At 47.1% G+C, this 14,141-nt stretch overlaps 1 protein-coding gene across 4 annotated transcripts in view; it reads left to right on the top strand.

Moving 5' to 3' along the window:
- BAIAP2L1 (BAR/IMD domain containing adaptor protein 2 like 1) overlaps nucleotides 1-14,141 on the top strand; it is an 88,670-nt gene that overhangs the window by 58,106 nt on the left and 16,423 nt on the right. For 2 of the 4 annotated variants that reach the window (XM_082857313.1, XM_082857312.1), the window contains exons 4-12: nucleotides 1,422-1,483; nucleotides 1,588-1,659; nucleotides 2,917-3,054; nucleotides 3,721-3,873; nucleotides 6,557-6,724; nucleotides 9,155-9,302; nucleotides 11,036-11,243; nucleotides 11,878-11,955; nucleotides 13,626-13,806. In XM_082857313.1, the coding sequence (XP_082713439.1) occupies nucleotides 1,422-1,483; nucleotides 1,588-1,659; nucleotides 2,917-3,054; nucleotides 3,721-3,873; nucleotides 6,557-6,724; nucleotides 9,155-9,302; nucleotides 11,036-11,243; nucleotides 11,878-11,955; nucleotides 13,626-13,806 (1,208 nt within the window). The remainder of the gene's footprint in view (nucleotides 1-1,421; nucleotides 1,484-1,587; nucleotides 1,660-2,916; nucleotides 3,055-3,720; nucleotides 3,874-6,556; nucleotides 6,725-9,154; nucleotides 9,303-11,035; nucleotides 11,244-11,877; nucleotides 11,956-13,625; nucleotides 13,807-14,141) is intronic. The other 2 variants (XM_082857315.1, XM_082857314.1) reach the window with 1 other exon arrangement.

The raw sequence follows: 14,141 nt of genomic DNA, 5'->3' as shown, positions 1-14,141 counted from the left end.
TGTAAACATGTGGGGCAGAGGGCCTGGGGAGACCCCTGCCCACCTCTCCTAGAACAGGTCATCGAGTGAACATCGACTTCACGTCATCCCCACGTGCCTTCTCTCCTGGGTAGGGGAGGGCTGGCACATTTGTTGCCCAAGGAAGCAGGATGAGTAAGAGGCATGGTTCCATGCCGGAGGTGCCCAAGTGATGGCACGGGGGAATGAGTCTGTCATTGGGCGTAGGCGGGGTGTCGACCCCTCATGACTGGCTGGCTGGCAGCCAAGAGCTGGTATTAGAGACAATGAAGGCGGGGTGGGATTCACTCGTAGGCCTGCTGAATACGGGGCGACTAGTGGGACATCCAGGTGGACATGTTCAGGACGGGCAGAATTTCTGAGTCAGAAGATGGGGGAGAGCCTGGGCTGCCCCCTTAGAGTCAGATGTCTTCAGGTGTTTCCAGAACTGGGCCTACTAAAGTCATTTGCATAGAGGTGCTCGCTGAAGCCAGAGTCTAATCAGTAATCTTTTCCTCTTCCCCTGTGTCTACCATACTCGTCCTTTTCATTCCCCCTCATCCACAGCCTTTCAGTTTGCCCAAAGAACTCCTTTTTATCTGCCCACCGAACCGTAGGATGGTCCGCTCGGCATGTTTTGTGGTTTGGGATGATTTGGTGGTGGTTCCAAATAACTCTTTCGCTCCCAGTTTTTGGGTATCAGACCCATTTGGTTCCTGTAGAGAAGTTGGCAGGGGGGCTCTTGTTCACCTTTAGAAGCGGGGAGGCAGCGCCCTGACGCGAGCCGCAGGACATGTGCTTTGCAAATCAAGTGGTCATCTCACTGCTTTTTTGGAGCAACACTCCTTTGTCCCAGAACATTCTCTTCTGTGCAGTCATTTCAGAGAACGGTGTAGCCCCAGGAGACGCGAGGCAGAACACTGTCCCTGCTGCAGTTTCCCGTGGTGTTGAGATTTTCCAGAATGATACGAGAACTAATGTGAGGAAGAGAAAATAACCTCTGTCTTTTATGCCTGACAGATAATCAGATTACCCAGGATTAGATGAAAATAAGTCATTTGTTCCTATAGTTAGTACTATAATGACCAAAATAATCTCTTGTAAGAGAATTTAACAATTAAACCAGATAAATAGGATTCAGCTTAGGGAATGAGTAAATGGCAAGAGAACAACGTGAGTTTAAAGACAAAAGTTGGCGAGCTTTTGATGAACGATGTTGTGGAGTAAGTTTGCTGTCAGCTGTGTCCATCTGACCCACCCCCGCTGTCAGGACGCAGCCGGTGTTCCCAGTGCCACGGGGCTGGTGCCCACCTGCTCTGGGAGCAGCCAGGGACTGGGCTTCATCCACCACTTTACTTCCCTTCATATCTTTACAAAAACCACGCAGTGGCTTTTTGCCCTTACGTACCTGGTTTTGTCCACAGGCCACGTTCTCATAGAGATTTCGAGTATCCACAAGAAACTCAACGAGAGGCTTGATGAAAATGTATGTGAACTGTTTTTATATTTACCAAATATACTTATTTTTAAATTTTATTTCACTTCAAGTCTCAAACCTGGTCTGAATTTTTCATTTCCTTGTGTTAACAGTTCAGAAAATTCCATAAGGAGATTATCCATGAGCTGGAGAAGAAGACAGAGCTTGATGTAAAATATATGAACGTGAGTACCTAGTCCTGCTCCACCTCCCGTAGGTGGAGGTGGCCCGGGGCCGGGGGCCCAGCTCTCGCGAAGGCTGCACTTGCCTGATGGCTGAGCTCGAGGACAACTTCCCCCACTGCTGACTCGGCAGCAGCAGGTATGATGGAGCTGGCCGTCGAGTGTGTACACAGCCGCATAACACCGACAAGGTCCCTTTGGGCTGAGTGGGCCAAGTGCTAACACTTGGGATCTTTACTAAAAAGCATAGCAGGAAATCCTGCAGGGAATCATACACTTCTGGAAAACATTGTTTTCAAGGAACATGCATATGTGGATGACACCTGCATCTGCGTTAGTGCAGCTGTTGCTTTCACAAACCGACACTTGTGGACGTGAGCCGTGTGGGAGGACGCCGTCTGGAGCTCCCTGGGGCCCCGGTCCCATCGTGGTGTCTCTCCCCTGTTGCCCTACGGCAGTGTCGATTCCAGCAGTTTGCTCCTTCCGCCTCGCCTTTCTGCTGCACAGTAGCTGCTTCCTTGGCCGCCCGAAGCTCCCCTTCTTCACAAGCCCCGCATGGCACTAAGCGGTGGGGGTCACCCTGAAGTCGTCCTGCTGCCCTGCGTGCACGTGCTCTGTGGCCCGGAGGATGTAATACCAAGCCCTTTACGTGCATTGTCTGATTTTTATCCCCACAGAAACTCTGTAACATAGGTACTCTTACTATATCCCCACTGTACAGATTAGAGGGTAAGCATGGATTTCAGAAAAATTAAGTAATTGCTGAGATCACACAGGAAATGAGGGATGAAGCCAGAATTCTAACCCAGGTCTGTGAGGCTCCAGAACACTCTGTTTCACAGCCCTCAGAATCACCGGAAGTGATGGCTCTTGTTCATTCTGTTTCTTGAAATCGTTAAGTCATAAAACAGTCAGGAGTGTGTGAGTTGATATTGTTCATTTATTCACCAAAGCACTTACAGGCCACCCAGTGTCCAAAAACCTTGGAGAAAAAAGGAATAAAAGAAAGAAACGACATTGTTTTCCTCCGAGAAGCTGCCCTTCTGGTCAGGGGCTCATCATACAAACGGGGAACTTTAGGACAGGACATTGAAGTCGAAGGAGCGGAGTGGGGTGGTGTGAAGTGGGGATACCTGCAGCCAGGCAGGGCAGCACGAAGCGTGGGCCTTTTGCCACCACGCCCAGTGGAAACGCAGCAAGAGTAACCGCCTGACACTGCCTGGTGCTGCAGTAAAAATAAGTGCAATGTTTAACTTACAGGCGACTCTCAAAAGATACCAAGCAGAACACAGGAATAAATTAGATTCTTTGGAGAAATCTCAAGCTGAATTGAAGAAGATCAGAAGAAAAAGTCAAGGAGGACGAAATGCACTCAAATATGAACACAAGGAGATGGAGGTGAACTTTTCAGCACTATTTTACTTTATTTTGGGGTTGATGATTTGTACAGTTAACGGGGAAGCGTGCTCACCTCAGTCAGTCTATACTTCATCCGTCACTGTTCTGCTGTTGAAAGTTAAAAATAAGCATTTCGACTTGGTAGGAGCTGAAGGCCGCAGAGTTGCCCGGAGTTAAGTTAATAATTAGTCAAGAGCATTGGCATTTTCTCCCAACTCAGGGAGGGTCAGGGACTCCCCAGTATAAGCATTACTATCTCCATTTTACAGATGGGGAAAGTGAGGGTTAGGTTAAGTCACATGGTTGGCACTTGGAACTGGGATTTGAACTTGAACTTTCTGGTTCTGAACTTTTTGGTCCCACGATTTTCCAGTAAAACATAATCATATCCCTGGATTACAAAGTAATATTTTGTGCAAATTACCCAGTGGAATGTAAGGCCTTTGGCAACTTCTCTCCAAGCATGAGTCAGGGATCTTAATGAGAATTTGCCATCTGCTCAGATCAGGTTACAAGTACGTCGTTTTGTCTAACGTTTATCTGCATTTAGCACTTACTCCATTATCAAAATAAACCAAGCATAAAGATGGGAGAAGATAAGTGTCAGGCTGTGTAACTATTTGATTCCTCATGTCATACTTGTATAATTACTATTTATTTTCCTAGTATGTAGAAACCATCACTTCTCGCCAGAATGAAATCCAGAAATTTATTGCAGATGGTTGCAAAGAAGCTCTACTTGAAGAGAAAAGGCGCTTCTGCTTCCTAGTTGACAAACACTGCAGCTTCGCAAATCACATTCATCAGTATCACTTACAGGTGGGTGTGGTGGCAAATTGCGTTGTGAGGACTAATTTTATTCATATTTAAATGCCCTTGAAATGCTTCACCTTCCATAAGTGCCCAGATATAAAGCGAAAGGCTTATTTTGCCAGGGAGAAGATTACAAGGAAATAGATTTTTTATGATAGTTATTTATTTATTTATCTGGCTGCATTGAGTCTTAGTTGCGGCACACGGGATATCTTAGCTGTGGCATGCGGGATCTTTCATCGCAGTGCGCGGGCTCTAGAACGCGTGGGTTTAGTTGTCCCATGGTATGTGGGATTTTAGTTCCCTGACCAGAGATTGAACCCACGTCCCCTGCATTGGAAGGTGGATTCCTAATCACTGGACCACCAGGGAAGTTCCCCAAGGAAATAATTTTTGACCAACTTGAATGTGTAAACTTTTAGAAATATAGATGAAATGGTCAAATGCTTGTTTATAATGTTTAATTTAGTAACACATTCATACTTATTGAATAACTGAGAAATGGCACTTTTTTCCTTTTCTCACCCATGAGTCAGCTTTTCTCAGACTCTTTCTGATGCATCTTCAACATCAGTGTCTTCCCCAGAACCACGGGGTGAGTCCCAGCAGGCCCCAGGTCCAGCCCACCTGGGTGGCCTGAGATGCTCACCTTGGAGGTCCATGTAGATGGTGTTGCTGGAAATTCTATCCCAGGCCACAGACCCCATTCACAGCCTCAGGACAGCTGGTCGGGGCTCCCTTTTTCACTCCTCCTCAGGTTGTGTGTCTATTCAAGGTCGCATCAGCTGCGTGACTGGATTTATCCCTCTCCCTCATCGCATGCAGTTGTGAGGTTATATTTCCAGGAATCATTACAAACCGTGTGTTAAATTTCCTTTCCTCTCTTTTTTTGTTTTTTAAATTATGAATTCTATTGGGCTTATGTAAGCATCCAGAACTAGCATTGACTGAAGTCAAATATTCATTGTTATTCATAATAAAGTAATTTAGAGAGCACTCCGTGATATGAGAAGCTTTGTAAGAGCTTGAATATAGTGCAACTTCCTCTTTTCAGGGGGAAAGAAAACTTGGACTTGTACGTATGCATATATCACAGGTTACATATTCCATAAAGTTTTTGCAACTTTAAGGAATATTCAGCTACCAAATCTAAATACCTAAGGTCTCAGGTTGTTACAGGAAAGAAAAATATGCTGCATTAGATGATCGCTTTTGTCACCAGTGCATACGTACTAATGTTTCCATGGTGACACTGTCCTATTGGGGCAGGGTCGTGGGCCGGAGGGGCACAGAAGCAACCTTGAAGCTCTCTGTGGTGACACCACCCCCCAGCAATGGGGTCCTTGCTGTGTCGTGAGGCAACATGGCCTATTTCCAGAGAGCTCTAGTTGTTGACAGTCTTTCTTACACTTAACCTTGAGTCTCTATTACGTTTTTTAGTGTGACGCAAGCCAGATCTCCTTTCCCTAGCAGAAGTCTCTTCAAGTCTCTGAAACCGTTTTTGTGCCTTCCCTGATCCCAGTCCTGGATGAAGCAGGCTTAGTAGTTGGTCCACGGTGTGTCTGCGTCACAGGCAGGGGACAGGGTGGTGTGAGGGGCGGGGCTTAGGATTTACACCAACTCCCCCAGCCCACTTCTGATGGACACAGAGCCTAGATGAAAAACAGTGTGGTTGTTATGAAAATAGTTTCAAAAAAGATCCCCTGCTTCCCTTTTCCAACTAGATTGCCGCCCTGGAAAAAGGGGTTCTCGGAAAGGCTCCGGGGAGTCTGGGAGTCCAGTTGGAGGAAGAGCCAGGCTGTGGGAACCAGGACAGATGCCTCTGCCTCTGGGGCTAAGGGGTCTCGTCGCTGTACTTCTGCATCTCTCTGTTCTGCAATCCAGCTTTTCTGCAAAGCCCATGGTCTGCCTGCCCCAGAGCCCCAGCCGGCCTGTGGGCGGGGCTTCCCCTCAACACTGCCCCCGACTCTGGAGACCCACCACGCTCTGCTTCTAGTCCCTCTGTCCCCGTAGAGGAACTTCTCAGGGCAGGTCTGATTCACTCCTCTAACACGCCAGTCCGGTTTCCCTGAGGTCCCAGTAGTTGAAACCTCAGGGTCCTGGATCTACCACGGAAGGCTGTGTTAACCAGTTACTTAGCCTCTCAAAGTTCTCAGTTTCCTCATCTGTGAAATGGGGATGAGAATGGTACCTACTTTAGGATTGTGGGGCAGATGCAGTGAATTAACAAGGATGAAGTACTTAGGACAGTGTTTAGTGCACACGAACGTACACACACAAACAGAGTCCACTCTTGGTCCTGTCGCTCGGTCAGAGGTACTTCTTGTGGGAGGAAGACAGCGGGGATTGGCAGTTCTGGGACCGCGGGGAAACATGGGGATTAAGACGGATTGATCCGCCTTCCCTTTTAGTTTTTGAACTTCTTCTGAATCATGTACAATCCTTGTATTAGTCTTGAACTCTGTATTCACCCTGAGGGAGATGTAAATTCCTTTAGAACAGGAGCCTACATCCTCAGCAAATAAGACACAGCAGATCCCCATAGGTGCTTAAGCTCCTCACTGAATTGAACTCATAGCTCCCACACTTCCAGTGGTAAGCCAGGAATACATTAGTAGTAGTTGTAATTTGTGTCAGTCCTTCCAACAGTACACGTTTCTCTTTGGTTTTGTTTCTTTTGAATTTATAGTCTGCAGAATTGATCAATTCCAAACTGCCTAAGTGGCAAGAAACATGTGGTGATGCCACCAAAGTACCAGAGAAAATCATGAATATGATCGAAGAAATTAAGACCCCAATCTCCACCCCAATGTCTGGAACGCCTCTGCCTTCACCCATGATCGAGAGAAGAAGCATGGTAAGAGCTGGTTGTCTCCTCAAGATTTTGGTTGTGTGTTTGCTAAATAAGATTTCAGCCATATTTGCACGACAGACCAAGGCCTTCTTTGTTAGTGGAAATCACAGGTTCTCCTGTACTACTTCTAGGGCCTGCCTTTCCTTTTATCCCCTTACCTTCAGATTTGAAACTAGATGTGAAAATGTTTCACACTGTGTTAGCACTGTAATCTTTGTTTTGGAGATTTTTTTACTGATTCTGTTTTTAATTGTAATGATTCCAACTTTATAAGTTTATTCCCATTGAAGGAAGCGTAGTGTCTTAGAACACAGATTAGCAAAACTCTGGTGCCATTCATCACTACATAAGGCACCTGAGGAAAAAAATAATCACCCCAGTATTCCAGGTAATGAAGTCAAGCATCGTAGTTCACTGTTCTTTGAATATGGGCTTTATTATTTTTTCACAAACACGTGAGGAGATTCAAATCCAGCAGGTAGTTTGAACACATGTGTCAGTCCACCCTCCCTGTCCATATAAAGCCCTCTGAAATGACAGCAAAGATATTAATGACCTGCCATCAACCTGCCTAATAGATCCATAGCCGCATGGGAAAATAAAGAGCAGGTGCTGTCAATGGACCAGAAACACTGAAGGAGTCTCCAGAGCGAGAAAGGCAAGGTCAGCGTGTGGAGAAAATAGAAATATTTTCTATGAAAATAGAAGGACATGTCAGCCCCAGGGGAGATGTGCAGGGCAAGGTTCCTGCAGAGGGTGGAGCCGTCAGTTCAGAGCCAGTGGATCCAAGAAGCGGGGAAGAAGCTGGGGTGTCCTGAGTGTTGTCGGCTGGGGAGCTGGTTCAGACTGTCCAGGCTGCTTGGTCCCTCCGCTTGTCCCACCTGTGCTAAATCACAGGCAGCCCGGGCTTTCGTCTGTGAACTGAAACAGCATGTGTGGACCGAAGGGTGGGGCCCACTCCTGGGGGTGTGTCTTGCCTCTTCCCCACGTTGCATGCGATCAGGAGCACAGGGAAAACACAGACTGTCGTGTACAGTAAAAAGAATGGGGTACAAAGATGGACAGACAACCAGCGGTCACTGAACAGGTGGGGGAAACCAGTGTCATAAAAAGACGCACCAAAGTAAAAACTGGAATGACGAGTAAAGGGGGCAACAGAGCCAACAGGGCAGAGGAGAAAAGAGGTGAAAGGCTATTACAACCACAGAGAAGAGTCAGCTGTCTTGGAAATTTAAAAGGATTATTATTTCTAGTTAAAATGGTATGTCTGAGATTCGCTTCAAAATAATCCAGTTGTGGAGGAAGATGGATGGGGCATACAGGAAACGAGAATGTCCGTGGATTGGTAATTGTCGAAGCTAGGTGTTGGGTACATGGAGATTCATTGTGCTGTTTTCTCTACTTTTGTACCTGTTCCAAATTTTTCTAAAATTAAAGTTTTTCATTTCCCCCTCGTCCCCTCCAAAAACACCCCAAAACAAGAGCTGGGCTCCTTAGCAGAATGAATCAGCTTGGGAAATTAAGCCAAAGAACTCTCCCAAAATACAGTGCAAAAACAGGATTTAAAAAAAAAAAAAATCAAAGAGGTTATCAATGTTAGCTGGGTTGAAACGTGGGAGGTACGTCCAGCTGCCGCCTGGGGCCTCACCGCCCGCATGTCTAGTGGGGATCTTCCCGCTCAGCGTGTCCAAAACCACATACCTGAGGCTCTCTCACTCTAACCCCGCTTCTCCTCAGTCTTTCCCGTCCAGTAAATGGCGACTCCATCCTTCCAGCAGCGCGGACACCGGACATCGACCCTCTCCCTCTCTTAGGCCACGGCTAGCCCGTGGGTACACGCTGTTGTTTCCCACCACTTCTACCCCCACCCTGCTCTAACCGAGGTCCGGCAGAGATGACCGCGGTAGCCTGGGCTTTAACACAGCAGGCAGGGTGATCCTGGCTGAATGGAAAAGACCAGAACCTCAACAGATGGCAGAATGCTAGCGATAAAGAGAGGATTCTGAAAACTTTCAGGGAGGGCAAAAATAGATTACTCACAAAGAAAAGAGAATCCCACTGATACTGGAAAACAAGATGTTAGAAAGTAATGGAGTAATGCACTCAAAATTCTGTGGAAAAATAATTTTAAAAGTAGATGACTTTAGCCAAGCAGCACTTAAAAGGGAGCCTAAAAATCCATATAGACAGGAAGGAGATGAGTGCTTTTCAAGGGGTGGGGAAAATGGGGAGTAACTGCTTTAAAAAAAAAAAAAAGACAAAAATGGGAAAAAGGACATGGTGTTCTTGAAATAATTCAAAAAGGAGCATTGCCCTACAAAAAATTTGGGGGAAAAATGGAATTTAAAGCATGTAATGCAAAACAGTCCGGGGATCTGTCTAATGCCATTGCTGTGTTACACTAATGTTAAACTACTAACGAATTTTTCACAGGTTGGGCGAGATTATGACACCCTTTCTAAATATTCACCAAAGATCCCCTCCGCTCCTTCAGCCAGAGCGTTAACCAGCCCTTTGATTGATATGTTTAATAACCCAGCCACAGTCGCACAGAATTCAGAAAGAAAAAATAATTCAACAGGTAAGATACTTAGTTGGATTTCTTTTAAAGTACCTTTAAAATTTTTTAAATATTTAGGATAAGTGTGCCTTGAGATAGAGGTAAATACACATGTATGGTAGCACCCCCTCCACACTGGCTTGGAGGAACTCACACCTTGTGATGGGGTCTAGGTTTATTCTGAAACCATAAGACACGTTGCTTTGACACATGCCAATTCTATATACAGATTGATGTTTACATACAGTGAACATTCCTATTGAAAGGTGTTATATTTTAAAAGAAATGGGATATAACTTACAGAGCCTCACGCTGTGTTACGTATTTGTGGCAATTGGACTAAAATTTCTTTTTTTTTCAATGAAACAAACTGTAGAAGTTCACATGACAAAATTAATGGTTATCAGTCTTACCAGTAAGCTTCGTTTAAATTATAATCAGTGTTTTCATCGTCTCTAACAGAGCACTTCATGGTTTCTGGGGGCTTAGGTTCTAACTGCTTACATTTCTTAACCCGGTTGACTCTATTTCAGTAGACTGGGACCAGTTATTGTTTGCAGGCATTTCAGGTGGCTTTGGTTAGGCTCCACTCTGCCTACACAGAGTCTTTGGCACCCAGGACCTCGAGACTGTCGTGGCGCCAGACCCGTCTCTTTTGGGGGGGACTCACGGGCCCCTTGGGTGTGAAGTCGTGGCAGTCACACAGTGTGTTGCTCGCGAGAGCCCACGGGCTGTCTAGCACGTGCAGCTCTTGGGGAAGAGATGGGATTTTCAGAATCCCATCAGCTGGAAAGATGATACTCTGTAGCCATTTGCCTTTGAAGAACTATAAGTTATATATAATATAAAGTTAAAATATACAGTGCTGTGTGCCGCCCAATCATTCAAATGATTCTTTGGTTCTTATTGGTAAAAGCTAAATGAAAATCATTGAATTCAATACAGCCGAGGTAATTAGACTATGCGGCATGTTGAAGAGATAGCAAAGTTTACATTGTACTTATTAAGAATTTGTGAGAATGATGCAGAAAGAGATTTTGCATTATTTTATAGTAAATAGTGGGTTAGCAAAGTTTGAGTGGAAAAGAAATATGGAAAAAAATTTTTCCATTCCAATTTTGGGGTGGCGGCGGGTAGTGCCGGTAGATATCAGCCTGCGTTGAGCTGAGACATGACGGAGTGCAGCGTTAGGCCGTGGAGCCAGGCCGCCCGCATCTGGTTCCATCTGGTTCCTGCTTCTGCCACGGGCACCTAGGGGGAGGGGTCAATACACGTGACTCACCCTCACTACATCCCTGCCACGCTCGCAGGTGAGCAGCCATGGCAGCAAGAACGTCTACATTTCCAGTTTCTCTTTTTTGTGGCACAGGCCTTGTGATTTGTTCTGGGGGAGTGCAGCGAGGAAAGCAGTGGGCCCCTTGGTGGTGGAGAACTTTGCCTCTTTAAGAGCCGTCCTGATTGAATCAGTGCAGATGAAGCTTGGCTACACTACTTTATCCTCTCGGTCTGGAAAAGAGCCTTTAGCCACAGGGATCCTCCTCTGAGAGGCCTCGGGCCATGGCTCTGCTGCTGTCCCTTGCTGTCCCTGTCCATCCAGACATGGGTGGAGGTGTGGAAATATAATCCGATTGGTGTCTCAGTGGAATGAGTGTGCTGGAGAGATGGGGGCGGGTGGTTTCCTGGGCTTGGCTCCTTTGAACTTGCCTGATCATCCTTCCTTGAAAAGCCATCACTGCTCGGTTCATTTTTGACAGGTTCTTCAGATGACCCCAGTTTACAGCGATCGGTTTCTGTTGCCACTGGACTGAACAGGGTAAAAAAGCAGAAAGTGAAAACCATCTTTCCGCACACGGCCGGCACGAACCAGACCTTACTTAGCTTCGCGCAGGGAGATGTCATCACGCTGCTCATCTCCGAGGAGAAGGACGGCTGGCTGTATGGAGAGCATGAGGACACCAAAGTGTAGGTCTCGGGAGGGGCCTCCGCACGGGGTCCAGTGGTCCCACGCCGAGAGGGCTGCTGTCTCTCCTCGTAGCAGGTCTTCCTTGTGGGCAGATTAGCATTTTCACCACAGTTAGGTTCATAGTTTAGTGACAGTTACAGTTAACTGCAGTTGTTCTATTCCCAGTCATTCCCCAACTGTTCTCTGTGTGTGTGTGCGTATATAGATGAATTTGATGCGTAAGTAAATAGGAGTCACTTCTGAAAGTAGTTTTACATGTTTTTTTCACGTGACTTCAGATTTCTCAAGATATACTTTGTTAAGATTTAGCATGTGAATAGTTTAAATGCCAGTGTCATCATTTCAACTGGACGTGCATAAGCTTTACAGGAAGTAAGTTAAATCAAGTTTCTGTGTAGATTATTCAGGTATTAAGTAAAACCAATATGGAAACCAAAGACAAAAAGGGAATCCAAATAAGAGTAATTCTGTATATGAGAGACTGCGATGAGAGTGGCCCGGCCGGCCCCTGCGCCGTGACCGAGCCGTTCCGGCCCCTGCGCTGTGACCGAGCGTTCCTGGGTGTGTTTATGCTTTGCTTGTCTGCTGGGAGCATCCCAGCAAGGTCTTTTTCTCCCCACTCTTCACCTGCAGGAGGGGTTGGTTCCCGTCGTCATACACAAAGTTGCTGGAGGAAAACGAGAAGGAGACCGTGAGCGTGCCCGGACCAAGGTAGGACCTGCCTGTGGCTCAGATGGCCCAGGGGCAGCAAACGCACCTCGACCTCGTGTTCTCAGGCGTGTCGGAATTAATCTGGATGTGTAGCAGAGCCCACGGGGAAGCCGCAGATGGTGTGGAGTAGTGGGGGGTTGCGGGGGATTGCTGCTCCGTGATTGCTTCCTTCCTGACTTCTGTTGCCCACGCGCTTCACTGACCATCTGCTGGAAAGAGACGCGCCCCAGAACCCCCCTTTAGCCTCAGAAGCACTCTTCCCACCTCCTACTGCAGCTGAATCCAAGGCCCTTGTGCTCTGTCTTGGTCTTACTCAGCAGCCTTTAACACTGATGAACACTTTATCTGGAATGTTCTCTTGACCTTGCACTCTATTTTCCCTCCACCTCACCACCCATCCATCTTCAGTACCCTTTCAGATCTCTCCTCTGCCTTGTGCTTAGACATAGGTGTCCTCGGGATCTGCCCTCAGTCCCTTTTTCCTTTTCGGTGCTTCCTGGGCCACCGTGTCTGCCCCCTAAGCTTGAATTACATCAACGGGCTTCACTCAGCACCTCTGTGCCAACACCACCCCCTCACGTCTGTATCCCATCCAGATAATGATCATTATCACCATCACTTAGGAACTGTCCAAAGTGCCTTACACTGACCAGGTCATTGAATCGTCATACAACCTTGTGAGATAGGTCCCTGCTTGAAAATTGAGAAGATGGGGGCACGGAAAGGTGTAATAACTTGCTCAGGAAGCTGGAAGTGGTGGACCCAAGACTAGACTAACTCAGGCAGGTCTCTCCCAGCCAAGACGTGAATGTTTGTATGTGGTGTGGGTCCTCAGAAACATGTCCAAACTGAACGTGGCATCGTCTTGACCACAAACCACCTTGGCCACAGTGTTTCCCATGTCAGAGCAACCGTCCTGACCCATCCCTCTGTCCCCAGCAGACCGCGGATGCCGCACCTGATGCCCCCCCCAAGTCCTTCCATTATACTTGCTCCGAGCCATCTGTGTGTTTCTGTCCCTTGCAGAATAGCTCAGCTGCCAGTGGCCAAGGAATGAAACTAAATATATATATATATATGTTTTTGTTTTTGTTTTTGTTTTTTTTTGGCGGTACACGGGCCTCTCACCGTTGTGGCCTCTCCTGTTGTGGAGCACAGGCTCCAGACACGCAGACTCAGCGGCCATGGCTCACGGGCCCAGCTGCTCTGTGGCATGTGGGATCTTCCCGGACCGGGGCACGAACCCGTGTCCCCCGCATCGGCAGGCGGACTCCCAACCACTGCGCCACCAGGGACACCCCTAAATATCTTTAGGATGTTAAAATTCTGAGACTTTTTAGTCCGAAGTGCTCGATGCTTTTGCTTAAGGCATTTGCTGTATTTTCTTATTGAACTCCTTGAATTAAGAGCCAGCCCCTAATTGAGCCAGTTTTCCTCTCCTTTTCTTTTGTCATGTCTTTTAAAGGATTTCTTTTGAGTGTACATTTATAAGTCAGCAGAAACACTGCAGTGTCATATACAGTGTGTGTGTGTGTGGGGGGGTAATCTCCTCCTCCCTCACCGTATTAGATTATTAATCCACCGCAGTTCTGGCCATAGGAGATTGGGGATGTTTGGGGTGCAGGGGCCAGGTCTCATCTAACTTGTATCCTCTGGTTCTTGTTCGCTAGCTCGGTATCAGTACGGAGCGTGAGCACGATGAACTTATCTGAGAAAAGCAGCGTCGTCATCCCCCCACCGGATTACTTAGAATGTTCGTCCATGGGGGCAGCTGCAGAAAAGAAAGGAGCGGTTTTCCAAAACGCTTCTACCTTTAAAGCACCAGTGTCCAAACCAGAAACCACGTCTCCTGTGAGTAAGGCCCAGTGTACCACGATCCTGAACAGCAGGCTCTGGTGACGCGGGGTGCTTTTCCCTCCACACAGGAAGGTGCTGACCCCCAGGCGGGGTGGAGACTCCCTCCCAGGGCCTGCAGATTCCCCTGCCACACAGCCTTTCAGCTTCCTTACCTTCAGTCCCCCTTTTGTTTTTAGTTTATCTGTAAATGACAGTTTACACACAGTAGGCCCATCGTTTGCCAGACTGTATCAGGTTTTAAGCTCTCCTTGCTTTTGTTCATGGCTGCAGTCCTTTAGACCTGTAGTGACCTTTTTCTGCATTTTCTTCAGTTTTCATATTGTTTTCTG

Source organism: Leucopleurus acutus (assembly GCF_964270905.1).
Source record: "Leucopleurus acutus genome assembly, chromosome: 16".
Classification (NCBI taxonomy): Eukaryota; Metazoa; Chordata; class Mammalia; order Artiodactyla; family Delphinidae; genus Leucopleurus; species Leucopleurus acutus.
This window is presented reverse-complemented; position numbering and strand designations above follow the sequence as displayed.